The sequence below is a fragment of the Sceloporus undulatus genome, unplaced genomic scaffold (genome assembly GCF_019175285.1).
Source record: "Sceloporus undulatus isolate JIND9_A2432 ecotype Alabama unplaced genomic scaffold, SceUnd_v1.1 scaffold_12, whole genome shotgun sequence".
Taxonomy (NCBI): domain Eukaryota; kingdom Metazoa; phylum Chordata; class Lepidosauria; order Squamata; family Phrynosomatidae; genus Sceloporus; species Sceloporus undulatus.
Genome location: NW_024802934.1, coordinates 3,044,370 through 3,062,980, shown reverse-complemented (window position 1 = coordinate 3,062,980; position 18,611 = coordinate 3,044,370). Strand labels below are relative to the sequence as shown.

The 18,611-nt window shown below is 40.4% G+C and overlaps 1 protein-coding gene across 1 annotated transcript in view; it reads left to right on the top strand.

The window, feature by feature from the left end:
• The first annotated feature begins 766 nt into the window (after positions 1-766).
• LOC121917212 (transmembrane protease serine 7-like) overlaps positions 767-18,611 on the top strand; it is a 32,625-nt gene continuing 14,780 nt past the window's right edge. Inside the window, exons 1-8 of the mRNA XM_042442969.1 lie at positions 767-817; positions 5,709-5,904; positions 6,907-7,037; positions 12,324-12,391; positions 12,680-12,873; positions 14,030-14,068; positions 14,513-14,741; positions 15,852-15,982. Coding sequence (XP_042298903.1) covers positions 767-817; positions 5,709-5,904; positions 6,907-7,037; positions 12,324-12,391; positions 12,680-12,873; positions 14,030-14,068; positions 14,513-14,741; positions 15,852-15,982 — 1,039 coding nt within the window. The remainder of the gene's footprint in view (positions 818-5,708; positions 5,905-6,906; positions 7,038-12,323; positions 12,392-12,679; positions 12,874-14,029; positions 14,069-14,512; positions 14,742-15,851; positions 15,983-18,611) is intronic.

The window sequence follows — 18,611 nt, the reverse complement described above, 5'->3', positions numbered from 1 at the left end:
TCAGTTGCAAACTAAGCTCATAGTGCAAAAGTAGTTTGCATCCTTCATTAATAAATTTTGCTATTTTGATCACACTCTGATATTGCTTGTTTTCATTTGGGAATGTTGGAGGGTATGGGGTTGGGTTTAGGGAGGGCCCAGTTTAAGCCACACCTTTCTAGCTCAGGAACAACGCATGGTGCTGGAATTGGGCTAGAGCAAAATTCTGGTTAGTCAAAGTCATTTCAGCATCCCTGGGCTGGTAGGCTTTGGAGTTAGCACAGTTTCAACTACCCAGGTGACAGCTTACCTGGCTTTTGACTGTCTACGCTTGCCCAATTCTTTGCACAGCATAATTCCTGGTTTTCCATCAGAATGAGCCTCAGGGAACAGTGGGCCTTACATCCAGGTAAACATGGATAGGGACAGGCTGTCAGCTTCTGCTATGGCAGGGATTCTTAATAGTTTCTACTCTCAATTTCAGATGTAAATAATTAAAATACCAATCTAGGAAGATGATTTTGGTAGCTAATGTTCAGAGTCTAGTGCTCCCTGACAATGCTTTTAAACATGTTCACAGACAACAATGGAAGGACAGGCAGATGGAATTACCAATGGAAATTCTTGAATGTAAATCAATACCATACCTCACAAGTCCACATGGACAGGGTTACTAGTCCCTCTTCAAGCATAGTTCTTAACAGTCTGTACTAGTATGCACCTGTAGTGCCTGAAGCAAGGTTGACTTGATATATTGTTGTTATTATTTTGAATTCAGTATCCAGCAATGGAGGAACAAGCCAGTGACAAACCTGCTAAACGTGAAGATGAATTAAGTGTGAGTATCATTCTTAGTTTAACATCAGTGTGTTCAGTGTGTCATTTAATTGTTCAGCCTGTGAACTGTGAAAGCAGTTTCTTGCCAGTAACTGCAAGTGTAAATACTGCAACTAATTTTTACTAATATTTTCAGGTTAAATGTAATATGTTTTTATTTGCCCACAGGTAGATATGGGCACAATATCAGAATGTGATAGTTCTTGGTAGATGATTTGTGTTGGGACCTGAAGTGTATTTCTATAAATTTTAAATGATAAGAGCTAATTTCTTCCCTTGATTCCAGCCTGCTCCTTCTCCCCACTTTAAAGCAAACAAAAGGTTAAATGGTATATCTAAATAGAGTTGGCATTCATCTGGTTGGCATAGTAACTGTTATCCTGGAGAGCTGACATGCAGTAAAAAGGAAGAGGAGGATTTAAATAATTCAGTGTTCCTGTGATACTTAAATTGCTTTATTAACGAGAGTGAATTCTACAATGCATAATTAGAACTGGCACAAGAAAAAGATGCTTTCTTTTCCAACAAACTAAAAAAATATTTGAGATACTTAAATAGTAACAGTCAGCTATAAACATACTAGTGCTGGTGCAAATTTGATGTCAAATACACTGTTTTTGAACTAATGTTCTGCTAAATAGTATGGCAAAAGAAAGATGAAGAAGTTCAAGAGGTTTTGCACATAAGATCCAAGTATTTAGAAGGAATGTAAAATCCCAGAAACAACTGTTAAATACAGGCAAAAGCCTCAGTTTTGCTATGAGAGATGTTTGTTTTTAGTTCATAACACAATGTATTTCTTTTATAGGATGAGAAGCTTACTTCAATTACCATTAATTACTTTTGATGAGTAATAGCCACTGCTTGTTATCACACTCCATCTACTAGGGGTAGAGAGAAAAGAAAATTTGTTCAGAGGAGGTTTACCATTACATTCCCATGAGGTTGAGAGCATGTGACTTGCCCAAGGTCATCCAGTGGGTTTCATGGCTGAGCTGTGAATCAAACCTTGGTATCTGGAGATCTAATCCAACACTCAAACCAATGTCACACTGGTACTCAATACACTTAAAATACAAACATTTCCAGTACTTTCTTCACAAGAAAGCCAACAAGGAAACTAGATGTCAAGGTGAATATGCATGTATACCTGGTTTTTATCCCACTATGAAATCTCATCAGAAATGTGTGCCTCAAGCAGTCAAATTAAATTCATTTTTACCTTCTAGTAACCAATTAAAGAATACTAAATACAATATGTATAGGTGAGAGCAATCACACACTATGACACACAGACTTTGTTCACCACTTGATGGAGCACCTCTCATAAACAAGGCCTAAAAGTGTCATCTCTAGGCCCCATTCCCACTGGCTTATAAAGCGGATCAAGACGTGGATTATGGGGGCATCATTCCCATTTGAGCGTACATTCGATCCTCATTGCGCTGATTTCGTTCCCATTGGAATTAGGATCTGATCCCCATGTAATTGATTTTTCCTGGGAAAACCTGAATCAGTGGTGGGTAATCTGGGTTAATTTGACTGTACTTTTTGGGAGGTTTTTCCTGCACCTCCCGAGGCTGATTTGGGGCAAATGAATGGGAACGACAAGGGTGTCTGATTCGGGATCTTGGGGATGGGATGAGCCGTGCTCAAGGGGATGGCCTGGTGGTGTCACCCCCTTGTTCTCTTTCCTGCATTACCGGTGCCATTTTCTCCCGTTCACATAGCCTTTCTCCTGGTGGAGTGGGAAGCAGGTTAAGGCGATCGCATGTGTAGACAAATTAATTTTGTAAAAAATTAAGCTTTCGATCGCTTAGGCACTCTGTCGGGTGCCCAAATATAGCTAATTGCTACATTGACCTTCAAATGCGGTAAACACATTACGCTCCCCTGCAATCTCCCCCCTGCTCCACATACATAGATCGACCTGTGAAGAGACCCATTGAACACCATTTTTAACCATTATTTTTTCTTTTTTTTACATGCCTGCTCAATCGCCCCCCAAACAGCCCAGGGAGCAATGGAGGAGGCAAAGGGACTTGGGGGAATGGAGGCTCCTTCTCCCTTTCCCAGAGGGGCTCTGGGAAGACACAGGAGAGCCTGGGAGGCAAAGGGACCTGGGGGGAATAGAGGCTCCCTTTTCCCTTTCCCTGAGGGGAAAAGCGCCTAAGCGATTGATTGGCTGTGATGTCAAGTGCTTAGGCGCTTGATTGACAGCTGCTTTTAAAAAAAGAGGTTCCGGAAGGGCAATGGGAACAGGGAGCAAAAAAGTCTGCTTCAAATTACAACTGAGAAAATTTCAATGGGAACGAAAACATGGGTCAAGAAACCCCGAGTGTGTTTGCCCCCTTTCGTAATGGGAACAAGGGACCAGATTTGAATACGACTCAGAAAAAAAAATCCAAGTCAGAATCGTGGCAATATAAGCCGCTTTTTTTGCCCAGTGGGAATGGGGCCCTAGTGTCAGTTTAAAAAGGTTGATCCTGCTGATTCCTGCAAAGAAAAGTGAAAAAGGGAAACACAGTGTATTCATACATCCAGTTTCAGTGAAATAAGTGTGCAGGAATGAGATTCAGCAAATGGCTAAATATATGTGGAAGATGCTTGCCCCACCTGCACAAGTCCTTTTTACATTTAATAATAGCTTATTTCTTCAACTTCAGGATTAACTGTAGCAAAAATCACAAGGTACTTCCAATCTCCACATCAGAGATATGGAGCTTTTCATCTCATCAGATCTGTTTATATGAGTTATTTTGCCCCTTTCACAGAACTGAAATTTGAGGCATCTGGCAACTGAGGGCAGATTCTACTATCTTGTCATGTCTGCTGACTACATGGTAATTGACCTCTCATTCCTTTCTGTGGTGCACTAAGACATAGTAATGGAGCAGTGGACAAACTAATCAGAACAGTTCTAAGTATGAATTACATTCATCAATGAAAGAGATCTTAGGAGGCAGGATCCAAGCATTGTCCCTCTGCCAACAGATCATAGCATCATAGAATCCTAGAATTGGAAGAGATCACAAGGGCCATCCAGTCCAACCCCCTCCCATGCAAGAAATTTCAATCAAAGCACCCCTGAAGATGGTCATTCAGCCTCTGTTTAGAGACCTCTAAAGAAGAAGACTCTGAGGCATGAGAAGCATGTTCCACTGGTGAACAGGTCTTATTGTCAAGTAGAATCTCTTTTCCTATAGTTTGCATCCATTGTTCTGGGTCCTATTCTCTGGAGCAACAGAAAAACAAGCTTGCTCCATCCTCAATATGACAACCCTTCAAATAAATAATCAGGGCTATGATATCACCTCTTAACTGTTTCTTCTCCAGGCTAAACATATCCAGCTTCCTAAGCCTTTCCTCATAAGGCATGGTTTCCAGACCCTTCACCATTTTGGTTGTCTTTCTTTGGACACACTCCAGCTTCTCAACATCCTTTTTGAATTGTAGTGCCCAGAACTGGGCACAGTATTCCAGGTGAGGCTTGACCAAGACAGAATAGAGTGGCACTATTAATTCCCTTGATCTAGACACTATACTATTAAAGCAGCCAAGAATTGCATTGACCTTTTTAGCTGCCACATCACACTGCTAACTCATGTTCAACTTGTTGTCTACTAGGACTTCTAGATCCCTTTCACACGTAGTCTCATTAAGCCAAATATCCCCCATCCTATATCTATGCATTTCACCATCCTATCTCTATGCATTTCACCCCCCCCCCCCAGTGCAGTACCTTACATTTCTCTTTGTTGAAATTCATTTTGTTATCTTTGGCCCAGCTTTCTAATCTATTAAGGTCATTTTGAATTTCCTCTGGAGTATTAGCTATTCCTCCTAATTTGGTGTCATCTGCAAATTTGATAAGCATGCTACCTTTTCTTTCATCTAAGTCATTGATAAAGATGCTGAATATCACTGGGCCCAGGACAGAACCCTATGGCACACCACTGGTCACTTCCATGAATAGATGGCTTCCGTGGGTAGATTGAAGGCACTTCCTTTTTCTTCTTGTAAACATTAAAATCTATTTCAAATGTCTATGGGATCATCTGGATTTTAAGCTTCTGGCAAGGGAGGGAAGAATATATCATCTCAGTAGAATGTAAATATCTGCTGGCAGAGTTATGCTATGCTAGTACTGCATAATACTTAAGTGCCTCCATAGTGAAAGGTATGAGAAATGGTGAATGAGCATTGTGTGTCCAATGTACTGAGGCAGTATGCAGTGTGCAACAAGCATTGGCATACTACTCTAGGTGCATTATTGCACATTTGTAAGAGTTCTGCATGTGCAACCAGCACCATCATCTGGATGTATCCATTTTTGCATTATCAAAAAAAAAAAAATCACTTCGCATGTGCAACACAACCCATGCCTCTGTATATCACCAACAGGGCTGTGGCCATAAAGTCCCATTTAACTTTATAAAATGTATTTCTGAGTAAATATTTTTAAGTCTGTGAAACAAACTCATATCACAAATAGGACAACTTTTCCCTTATAGTGTAAACCAAATGGTATAAATCCATTAATAGTGGAATAATTTAGAGTGGGGACTAGTAGAAAAAACTAATCTCAAATTATAATCAATGGACTTTACACACATTTCCACTGATTCAGACTAGCAGTTGGATTTTGGAGAGGAATGAGAAGCTTGCAAGCCTTGTAGCTGTTGCTGGACTGCAGCTCCCAGGAAAGTTCATCATTGTGTACACTGGCTAGGTAGGTCTGGTGGGAAGTGCAACAGCATCTGGAGGGTTCCATGCTTACCTCCAGTTTACACCTATACATTTGCTATCACTTGAAAAATTCAGGTTGGAACTGAGAGATACCCTGAATTTGTCTATGTCGGTGTCATTATTTCCTCTTTTCTTTGATTAAGGTTTCAAATGTATCAGTTCAAATGGCAGATTCAGAAGACAAATGGGAAAGAATTGCAAGAAAACTCAACAGGACATCAAAATCAAAGAGGAAAAAAAACAAGTCTATCTGGAATTTTCAAAATAAAATAATCCTCTTTACAGTAGTCCTCTTCATTGTTGGTGTTATAACTTGGACATTATTGTGGCTCTTTATTGGTGAGTTCCTGTCTCTATGGTCTAGGTCAAACATCCTTTTCTCATATACACATCTAAACAGATTCATTGAACTGATTCTCATATGTACATTTAAGTGGTCTTTTATATACCATATTGAGCATGTTTGACATACGATATGCCCTAGAAAAAAGTTTTATATTTGTAGGTAAAGGAAGCTAATTTTCTGTCCTGGAACTGAGGTATGTCAATACCTATTTCCTAAAGGACAAAGTGGGAACCCCTTGCTCTGGGATATGCATCCTAGGAGACAATTTTATATATTAAGGTAGCCAACTTCAGTAAATCCAGAGGCAAATTTTCTGCCCCTAGGTTCTGAGCTACACAGACTGACAAATGAAAACAAACTGACAAAAAACAAACAAAGCTAGTGGAAGTCCATTTCTAGTTTTAAAAATCTTATTTTCTTAAAAATAGCAGAAAATGGGGATTTTGGAGTAAGATTCAGCACCTTGCAATGGATCCTTTAAAATGCATGCCAAAAATTTAACCAGAGTATTGCCCCACTGATATGGAACCCACCAGTCACCACTCCCTTTTCTATAAATAAGATGAATAAAGATTGTCTTGCTTCTTATATCTTTTAAATAGATCAACATGTCCATTAGAAGATTGGCATGATTAAATGTTGATGCACAATTAAGGGCCAGCCTCTGAGGATGGCAATGGCAAACCTCCTCTGAACAAATCTTGCCAAGCAAACCCCATGATAGGTTTGTCTTAGGGTTGCTATAAATTGGAAAACAACTTGAAGGCACAAAACAACAACAACATCAACAACAGTTAAGGCAATGTAGAGTTGATCTAGCATATATAAGTTCAAGCCATGTTGCAAAGCTAAATTCACAACTGCAGGTGAAGACACGTTTCTTGTGACTGCTAATACTTCTTAAGTTCCTAGAAATAACTTTATCGCTGTCCTCTTTTTTATTACCATAATGAAAGGGAGGGGTAATACACATATATCTCCTTTCTGTTTTACAGTGCAGGCAGAAAGCAAAGATGCTTTATACTTCGTTGGATTATTTCGTGTTGCCAACATTGAATTTCTCCCCGAGTATCGTCAGAAGGAATCCAGGGAGTTCCTCACTGTAGCACAGAATGTACAGCAAGTGGTAAGGAACATTTTTATGCTTATGGAAACACACAATAGTATGTATTAGGTTGTCTTCAAATTGTATGAATTAGGGTGCTCCCAGACAGGGCTTTTAGATCCATTCATCCTTCCAGAATTTTACAAATAGTTCAGATAATATTATCTCCAGTTTTTAACTCTGCCATGTTTCCCCACTATGTTTTTAATTTTCTTACTGGGGAAAAAATCTCTTAGAAACAATGCAGTTTGACACCACTTTAACAACCACGACTCAATGCTATGGAAATTTGGGATTTGTAGTTTTGTGAGCTATTTAGCCTGCTATGTCAAAGCACTCTGGTGCCACAACAAGCTATAAAACCCAAGATTCCATAGGATGGAGCTTTGACAGATAATGTGGTATCAAACTGCATTAATTCTGCAGTGCATATTAGACCTCGGAGAAGAAAAAATGAAATAGCTAGGCATTGCCTTTGGATGGTTAACTCTAGGGGCTCTCTATCCACTCACATCTATAATCTGCTAGCTATATAGACCACCTAATAAATTCTGGCCTCTTATAATGAAAAACTGCAATATCCCATTCTCACATCTCAAATAAAGGACCGGCATAAAGAGTCAGTGGGGGAGGGGACAGAATGGGTGCATGGCGACCACATGCTGGCCACCTTGACTCCATCCCCATGCTGGCATGATGCCGCCTGAGCAACCACATGGCGGCCAGTGTCACACTGTGTTGACACGCTGTGCCAAAGAGCCGTGGAAAAGCTGTGGCAGCAGTTAGTGTGCCATTTTCATGGTGCAAAAAGAAGCCACTTTTTGTGGCTTCTTTTCGTGCCATAGAACTGCCGGGTTGGGAGTGTATCGTGCAGTTGCCACGTCCCCAATCCAGGGCTTCAAGGGGAAGTGGGGTGGCGCCTCTTAGCGGCAGTTTGCCAAGCCCCAAAGTTTTTTTTAAGCAGGACAGTAAACAAATTTCAAAGAGCTAAATGTTGCCAAGTATGGGAGTCACCCTGGGAAAGACCACAGACACTATGTTTGGAACAAAGAAGACCACAACGTTATTAAACAACAGCAACAACATATCATAGGGGTGGCTCCAATGCATGAAGTCTGGATCTGTCATTCATCAATCCCTGATTGATCAATGAAACCCAAGTGCTTGGTCATGGCCAAGCTTCGGGATGACAAGGGGCCACCGGTTAGCAATGCCTCTCGCCCTATACTAACTGGTTATTCGCATATGCACATCTCCGCCCACTGTCACCGGGGGATGCTAAATCGATGTGGCTCCCACAATGGCAACACCACTGCAATCTCAGCACCCCCATGTCCCCATTGGACTCCTGATCCAGGGCTAGGCAGCTCTGGAAACCACACCCAACAGATCCAAGACCTATGCAACTGCCAAGCATCCCCAGGTTGTCACAGGAAGCTCCCCAACACCAAAATGAGGAAGGGTAGGTGGGGAGAGCTGGGCTGAGAATGGCGGCGAGGACCAGGCCCACGTGGCCTTTTAAATGCCCGCCGCCCAATGGGGGGCTGAGAAGGAGCAGGGGTCCTGCCTTCCTGGCTCCTCAGCCACTCGTGGGTGACACCGGGGCCGACGCTGCCCAATCAGGAGTCACTTCCAATCCCGGCGCCTCCTGGGACAAGTACTCCTGCACCGGGAGGGAGTGCCTCCTCTTTCAGCCCCCAGTAGCCAATCACCAGCCAGGGAGCCTGCCATGAGGGCTGCTGGAGGCCAGAGCCAGCCAGGAGCCAGCCATGGACGCACATGTATTAATTAAATGGAAGGGCATTGCTCCCTAGCATTAGGGGAGAGGGCAATTCTTCTTGGCATTTCTTTATTTTGCCCAGCAAATGAGTGCTTAGAGAAAGGGTGGACAAAGTACAGCCCTCAAGATGTCACTGGACTGTAACACCTATCAATTCTATCCAGCATAAGCAATAACAAGGAATACTGGGAACTGCAGTCCAACATCTCTACGTCCACATTTTGCCTACTCCTGGGTTAGAGTGAAGACAGTGGCCTCTGTTTCTATAAGTAATGAATGAAAATACTTTTTAATAAAGGCAAGATATCATCAAGTGGTAAAATTGGCAGGAGCTTAAGGATTTACATTCAGCTAGCCAAAAGGATTTATATAGCCAAAAGACCTTGTGGCAAATACAACCCTATTCCAATACCTGGAATCTAGTGCCTGAGGGTGGATTTAAATTTAACTAGTCAAACTTTCTGGTTCACATATTGTATGAATCTCTTAAATGTAGTTCCTTTTTCTCTATTAGAACCTGTTGTCCCGGTTTAGCAAATAGTAAATATCTTTGGTTTAATTCATTGCCTCATTCTAGGTTCCTCCCACGTACAGCCATGGAACAAGCTTAAAGTATTAAAAATATGTTTTCCTTATAAAGAAATTATGTAATTGGACCATCATTAAGAGACAGGCATTGTCAGGAATTGCTATGAATCAAGCTTTGCCTTTAAGCCTTGGAATTTTTTTCAAAGTACTATGAAGAGTATGTCACTCAGTTAGTCCCTTTGCTATGTTTCATCAAAACACTGTTCCTACATTTCCAAACTGTACATTATGGTAGCTCCTTATTTTTACAGGTAAGATGTGTCATCAGTTTTCAATTACATCTAATGCATCATTTCTAAAAAGGCACGCTCTAATGCCATTTCTCATCAATGGCAGCACCTGTAGTCAGGCTGAGGGGTGGGCAATGTGGGTACAGCCTTCCAAGGTTCCAGGAGAACAGCATGGGATTTCCCAAACCTGCAGAAGTTGCCCCTTCCTGGGGCCCTTTACATAATTATGGATTTTACTTTAACTGCCATGGCTGCATCCTATGGAATCCTGAGGTTTGCAATCTGATGAGGCACTGGAGTTCTCTGGCTGTGAATTCTAAATACCCCTCCCTAAACTTCAGTTCATGGGAGGGAAACATGGCAGTTAAAGTGGAAACATGGCACTATAGAGTGGGTCCTTGGTATCTGCTGGGGGTCTGGTTCCAGGACTCCCCATAGATGACAAAATCTGTGAATGCTCAAGTCCCATTATATACAATTGCATAGTAAAATGGTATCTCTTGTACAAAATAGCAAAATCAAGGTTTGCTTTTTGGAATGTATATATTTTAAAAATATTTTCAAGCTGTGGATGGTTGAATCCATGGATATGGAGGGACAACTGTATTTGTATTGTGCAAGCCCCTGATCTAAATCAACTGAGGACTAATCTGCATTGCAGAAATTATGCAATTTGACACTGCTTTAACTGCCATGGCTCCATGCTATGGAATCTGGGATTTTTAGTTTTGTGAGATATTTAGCCTACTCCATCAGATAGCTCCGTTTTTTTAAAAAAAAGAAATTACAAATCCCAGAATTGCATAACACAGAGCCATGGCAGTTAAAGCTATATCAAACAGCATTATTTCTGCAGTGTAGATTAGACCTGAGTCTGTTTTTGAAAGAACAACCTCATCATTAGATGACCTATGATGTGTGTGTGTATGTATAAACAACTGGAAAAGATTGGAAACTTTTTTTCAGGGAATATGTTCCAGGATGGTTGCTAAAAGAGGTATACCAGGGCAGCCACACAAAGGCCTTCGTCTGAGAGCTTTTTACAATTTTCCTCTCATGCTCTTAATTTCTGAATTAGCTTCATCAGTGTAGACTACTCTGGCATGGGAACAGTTCCCATGGAACTTCAGTGTGGCTTGTCCCCTTACTCTTCCCTGGCAAAACACAGGGATGGCCTTGGGCAGGCTTTTATACACTCTTTAATTTTACCGACTTTGTACAGCACTGTGTATAATTACAGCGCTTTAGAAATAAAGTTTAATAATAATAATAATAATAATAATAATAATAATAATAATGGCCCTACCATTAGGCAAAATGAGGTATCTTCCCTGGGCCTGGGAATACAAAGCAAGGAGATGATGATGATGATGATAATAATAATAATAATTTGTTTTATTTATATACCGCTATTCCAAAGATCATAGCGGTGAACAGCAAGTAAGCTAATTAGCAAGTAAGCTAATTTGCCCCCAACAGTCTGGGTACTCATTTTAGCGACCTCGGAAGGATGCAAGCCTGAGTCGAGCTTGGGCCCTTTTGCTGGTGTTGAACTCGCAACCTTGTGGTTTTGAGTGAATGGCTGCAGTACAGGCATTTAACCACTGTGCCACCAGGGCTCCTTTATCACATTAACTTCGCTGCCAGGATAAACCAGGGATGTAACTTTCTTAAGGCAGATCTTATCGCATTCACCCATTGCTGGATGAATGCAGCCCGTATGCAACCCTGGGTTCTTTCATGGGATTTTCCTGTTCTTGAAAAGATATGGAACAAAACTGGAGAAGCTTGGGTTGCATATGGGCTGCATACTGCCCAGCGATGGGTGAATGCAATAAGATCTGCCTTAAGGTCTATCTCACCAGCAAAGCTAATGTGATAATCTCCGAAGACACTGCTCTGTGTGCCATACAGCATGCCCTATGATCTTTCATATAGTCTGTTGCCCCCAAATGTGCTGAAGTAAGAGTCAGCTATCAGTGCCAGTCCAAATTTAATGAGGAAGGGATACCATCTCTTTCTTTGTCTCAGATAGCAAAATGTCTTGATCCAGCCCTGCTAGAACTTTGTTCATTTCCAGGTATAGTTCTAGTGACATCTTATCGAAAGCAATAAGAAAAACTTTAGCAAAGGAGACTGTGGAGTTTATCACACAGGAGGAATTTCTCTTAATTTCAAATGAAAAGAAAGTGGGGCCAGAATGCATTCACGTGAATTCGCTAGTTCAGCGAATTTACGTGAATTTGAATTGCGTTCGAACTGACTCATTGCCCGAAAATAGCTTGCCATTGCCCAAAGTTACATGTGGTAGTCTATCACGCAATAACATTAAACCCCATGATTGTGTTTGGATTCCATTGGATTATACTTCCAATTTCCCTTGTCTGATCAACTCCATACACTCTCATCAGCATGGCTCTTCCGTACAGTCTGTAAATAAAAGATTTATTTTATACCTATTATATACCTATTTTATGCCTATTATAAAAGTACTTTGAATGAATATTTGTACTACTGTCTCTTTCAAAGGAAGCTGGGAATGATTTTTCCCCCCCCCCAAATGAAACTTACTTGTTTTATAAATGAAGAGGATTATTGAATTTCTTATGCCTGTAGTTACATACCCAGCACAGACAATTCTTGGTAAGATAAATTTTACTTTTGGTCTTTGCAGGACTGCCAAACCATTCTGTGAATTTTCTCTTTCAGATGAACTTGGTATATACCAAATCTGCTTTCGCCAAATTTTATAAGCAGTCCATTGTCTCAGATGTCAGGTGGGACATGTTTCATTTTACTTTTTCCAGCTGGATTTCTTAGAGAGAAAAAAATAGTCAACCATTTTGCAGTCTCTGCTACCTGTGTGTAAAGAGTTATTTTTGTCAAATATGTGAGCTATGCCAACACAGAATTACTTTCATGCTCAGCAAAGAATCTTATCCTCCAAACACTTTTGGTACATTGCTAAAACAATAGGAGAATCTTAAGATTTGTAGGGATCCACTATGGATCCTCTAAGGATCTAAGAAATACTATGACACTTCTGCTTTTATATTTGATTTCAGTAATAACAACAATGGGGGACTACTTGTGCATTTCTGGATTGTGTTTGTGGTGCCACAGGCTAAAGGTCAAGTCTTTTGTGAAGATTGTGTAGCAGCGATTTTGAAGGACTCAATTCAGACAAGCATCACAAATCGAACTTCAATAGGGAGTCTTCAAGGCCTTGCTGTTGATATGGACTCCATTGTGCTTAGCGGTTGGTATTTCTACTTAATCTAAAATGTTTCACATCCTGCAGGTTGCTTCCCAAAAATAAGCTTCCCTTTCCCCAGAGAACAGTAGCTTCTGGGAAAAATATATACTTTTGTCACATGGGAATAACAGTTTGCAACAGTGCAATTCCATAGCTAAGGTGAAGATTCTTAAAATGAGTTATGAAAGGCATTATTATGTTCTGCTACTTCTGTATTATTGGTCCGGTACAAACGGGTGCTTTGTGGCACTCTGGAGCCAAAATTAAGGCTTGGGAGTGCAGAATATCCACATGCTCCTGAGCCCTAGCGTGCAGCTAGGGGGGCGCCATGATGATGCAAGTGCAGTGCAGCATCTGCACGTAAGGGCACTGCGCTTGCCTCACCAACGTGGCCACATGCACCAAGAAGAATCTGCTTTTTTGGTGCAGAGGGAACCTGTGCGGTTTGGTTGCTTTGGGCTCCCTCAGGAACAGAAACGGGTGGCTACAGCCCGCCCTTTCGGGGCAGGCTGTCGAGCCCCATTTTTAACTTTTTCTGAATTGCCTTTCAAAATCATTTTGCCTTTATGATGGTCTCAGTTTATTGCAGAGACTTCAGGAAGTCAAGAACTTTTTCAGAAAACACCAGCTCTCATTATCTAAGGGCATGCTTGTGAAATGACACATGGAAACACAGGAAGTTGCTTCTGCTTGCTAAGAATATTTGCACATGATTGTCTGTTTTTACAGGCCGAAACTCATCAGGCCCTTCAGCATATGTCTTTCACATCATCTGCTGGCTGATCTGTGTGGAGTTTGGGCAGAACCTGGAAAAGTTATATCCTTGGACTACAGTTCCCAAAACCTTCCAGCCAGTTGACTGGAAAATTCTGGTGGTTGTAATAATAATAATAATAATAATAATAATAATAATAATAAACTTTTCCAAGCTCTTTATGAGACTATATGGCATGACTCCCTTCCCTTCTCTGAGGTGTGCTCAAATCTTTTTTAAAAAATCAAATTATGGTGACTTCATAAATTCACATGAATTGGATTTCATTCTCAGGCTGTGATATAAAAGCTTTAAAACAGTGGAGCATTATTTCATCTGCTGATCATTTCTTGCAATAGTTGTTGAAACAAGGGGAGAATCATTTGTATCTCTTCTCCAATGCAGTTGGGCTCCGGTCAGATTACTCTTCTACAACAGGAACAGGTAAATTGCTATCTATAATGAATGTTCTGACTGACTCCATTTTTACCAGGAGGTGTATATTGTCTGACATGCATTGAATTAAATTCTGAGACTGGGCTAAAAATAGTATTTGTCTTTGATTGGTTAATTGAATGATAACATTTGCAGTGTTTCTTTCGTGTATTTAGAGTACTTTACAAGGTGGTCTCCATGAGAGATGCCAATTTTTAGTAACACCACTTATAATTTGCTTCCATTAGAGGAGAGAGCATTAGAGTGTTTGCCAAAAACATTTCATGAGTTAATAGTTTAAATGTGAACAGCACATATTCATGTTTTATCAATGACTTGAGAGGAAAAAATTCACTCCTCTTTGTGTAAAGCTTGATTTCCTGCCTTTTCTGCAAGTATAATAATCTCATCAGCACTGGCCTTTAATGCCTGATGCGGGCTATTTTTTGGCAGGTACAAACTGCATATATGACCTGCATGCAGACCGGCTGCACCAGCATTTTCCACTGGACATTTCAGCAAAATCAGGAAGAATGATCTGCTATTTCAAATTGATTGCATTGGTGGGCTACTTAATTCGCCTTTCCATAGCATCCATTCAGCTTGAAGCTGATAACTGCATCACAGATTCATTGACCATTTATGACTCTCTGATGCCAATCAAAAGTAAGATACTATATCGGTAGGTGTGCCTTTTCAGCAATATTTATTTGAAAATGTTACAGCAGAGAAATGTGTTGGGGGAGGGATTTTTTTTTGTCACATGTACAATTATTCAGAATTGTAATCCCTTCTCAGTACAATTCTATAGGTTCATTGAAAAGATTTATTGACTATTTTTAACATTTATCAAAATGTTAAGTGGGAGAGGAATCTAATAATCAAGATCTGTGGCTGCCTTTTAACTAAACAGGTTCAGAGGTAATATACAAGAGAATTTCAGAAACAACAGGAAAGTGTTATTGCTAATATGTCCTGGTTAAACACAATTGACCCTGGAACTGTAGAATGAAATCAACACAAAATTTCAAGGTTTGCCTCCACTCCCCCCTCCCTGAAAATTATGCCAATACACAGTACTAAAAGAGCATCTGGAGAGTTGGAACACAATCAGACCAAAGTCTGGCATAACTGTGACCATAAAAAGAGAGAAAAATAATTCTAACCAATGATGAAAATGTCATTCAGTGCCCAAATTTCTAGCATTGCAGAGAATGAGTCATTGAAAATTGTTCACACATGGAGGTCTTATACACTGTGTTAGCATTCCAATGGAAACTTTGGCTGCCCCTTGTCCTTTGATGCCTAAGCTGTATTTCTACATGCTGAACTGTAGTTTTAAATTTCTGCAATGATAGAAATTTGAAGACTGAAGGAAAATTTCACTGGGGGCACTGGTCTTACTTGGGAGGCAACAACTTCATCCCTCCCCCCCACACACACTTTTAGCTACACCCCTGGCCTTGGTTTGGCTAAGGCTAAATATCTAGAGTCTAATAAATCAGTCATTAGTAACCCTGTCTTTCCTGCAGTAGGCTCACGGTGGCATACATGGCTCCCCTCTTCCATTATTTTATCTTCACAACAACTCTGTGAGGTAGTTCAGGCTGTCATTCTTAAAATGTGTGGTTTTTTTTTAAATTTATTAGTGCAACTGTTGTTGCTCACACAACTAGAAGCACAATTGCTTAGTTAACTGGCTAACTAAGAAAAGAGCCAAGCCAACTAAGGGGATTATTATATTAATGAACTGTATACTATGTATATATGAAACAAAATCCATTTGTTTCAGAATCTGTGAACCAACCGATTCATTCCTGTCTTTCGTTTCTACTAATAATATGATGTTGATTACAATGAAGTCTGCACAAGTGAGGAAAGTAAAGGAATTTCATGGTTATTTTGAGGTCATAGCACAAGAGAGTAAGTGCTTTTTTTAAAACATCAAACTACATGGTAAAAAAATCAAGGTGCTGTTAGATTGACCTGCCTTTTCATTTTTTAAAAAATGTAGAAGCTGTAGTCATATTGTATAGCTTCACCCTAATTTAAGTAATGTTCTGCCTTTGAAAATATGACCCATCCTTCCTCAAATAAGGCATGCCAATCTGATTTTTTTAACTTTTTCATCACTGTTTTACCATTTGTTCATCTTTTTTATTGTCCTGTTGCCTACCTGTACCTAGTCCTAGGTCTTTCTCTTTCTTGGCTGGTCCAGCTGCACAAGTCATTCCTGCAACTGAAACAATATCCAAGAAGGCCTACATTCTGAGACATATAAAAAAAAGTATCCACTTCTCCTCTTTCTTTGACTTGTTAAGAGTTATAATGCTCTAGTGCATCAATGAAATGCCAGTGTTGCACTATAGCACTATGAGCCTTATGACACAAGAAAAGAAAGTAGAAACAGAACTGGAGAGTAGCAGCGTTCTCCATGCCTTACTGCATGGCATCATAGCATTTAAGTAAGTTCTCTTCTCATGGGAGACTGTGTTAAAAGCATGTCTTTTGTCTAATTGGAAAAATCCATTTGACAAAAAATACTCTTTTACAACTGTCTCTCACAGGAAGGAGATTACCACACCCAAGCTTACTGTGGTTAAAACGCTGGTAAAACACTCCAGAAGCTTGAAGGTGTAATAGCTTATCAGGCTTATGAAGCGTCACTGAAGCATCCCCTTGCCTCTCCCATCCTCAAAGGAGTTCTCCTTATTAAAGAAATGGCTGTTCCACGAAGGCTGTGAGGACAGGAGAGGCGAGGGGATGCCTCAGTGACGAATCAGAAGCATGACCAGCTATCACACCTTCATGTTTCAGGAGCATTTTGCCAGCATTTAACCCATGGTAAGCCTCCCGTGTGATAATCCCTGAAGAGAACTGAAGCACTACAATGTCATGCAGTTAGGCACAGAAAAAGCTGCTATTTTCTGGCTATATTTCCACTTTCTTTTGTCATGTGATGAAACTGTTTAAATCCAAAAATCTTTTTAAAAATACAGGGAGGAGAAAACTGACCCTTCCAGCTATACAACCATTTCAGAAAAACATGCTCCAGATCATTTTTGGAAGAGCCCTAAACAGTTCATTGTGATATAAGGAACTGCTACAAGAAATTGCTACAAACAGCCTCACAAAAAGTAGAATGAGTGGATGCGGATGTGATAACAACTGGCAAAAATCCAAGGAGCCAGGGTGCAAAAACCCATATTTCTTTAGACCAATCTGGAAGATCGCTGGTAGCATTTATGGCCATAACTTCTAAAACTCTATACTTTATAAGTATGCAAAGGGATTAGTATTAGTGTCTTGGAATCTTGTAGCACCTTTGAGATTAACAGTCTCGAAGATCCCTTTGCATATTGGTATTTCAGACCAACATAGTCTGAATGTTATACTCTATTGTACCAGTAGATGGAGTAGTTGTCATATACAGTATAGAAAACACCCACTATATTTTAAAAACTGGATTTTTATTTTCTTCAACTTTCTAATGGTGATTTCCAGAATCCTGACAAGTTGTTGTTGTCTTTGTTGTTATTGTTAGTTTGGTCTACACCTCATGTATGTGGGAGAGTGTGGGATGTTTAGTTTAAAACAAACCAACCAATCACCTTTCTGACCTCTGGTCATTTCCTGGTAATTGCTATGCATGCTGGTGGGGGATATGGAAAATAATGGGGATAATATATTTGTTTGTTTGTTTGTTTACTTTATTTATACCCCACCCTTCAGCTCTAAAGGCTGTCAGAGCGGCTTACAATTATTATTTTAATTAGATGGTTCCCTGCCCTCAGGCTTACAATCTAAAAGGACATGACACAAAAGGAGAAGGGAATGGTGGTGGGGAAGGGGAACAGGTCCAGCAGTTCTTCTCTCCCTCGGAGGCCTTGACCAAGGCAGATGGACTGCAGGGAGGACTCTTCTTCTTAATCGAGTCCAGGCCCGATGGCGTTGGGCCTGTCCTTTCACTCCCTCCCAGGCCAGAAGATGACAGTTATTTTATTTGGGACAAGGTGTATTTTTTCCAGATACTGATCAGGGTATCTTTTATGGGACTTGCATCTCTAACTCCAACTTTATTCCTTTCCCCAGTATTTCATTTACAAACTGAATTATGGAATAATATATCTGACACAGAATAGTGTATGTGACATTCAGGTTAAAATCTGTTCCAAGGTGGCTCATGTAAATCTCTGAACAGTTCACAGTCTAGTGAAGAGAGGTTTTTCCCCTTCAGGCCTGCCTGTTGAAGTAAACTGAATGTTCAGAAAAATTTAATTGGGCGTGGGAGGTCTGGGGTGGAAAAATCCCCCCCTCCACTCCCTGCTTTATGGGAAACACCTCTCTTTGTGGTGGTAGGTTTAGGCAAAAAACTGACCAACATAAAGGACAGAGCTTTTTTTTTATCAGCCCCCCCCCCCATATCATTTTATTTCAGCTTCTCCTTGTAAGCACTGAACTTTATTTTTCCTTCTCCCCTCCCATTACATATACCTTATGTGACATGCCTTAAATTTAGATTGTAAACCTAAAGGCAGAGACTGTCATATTA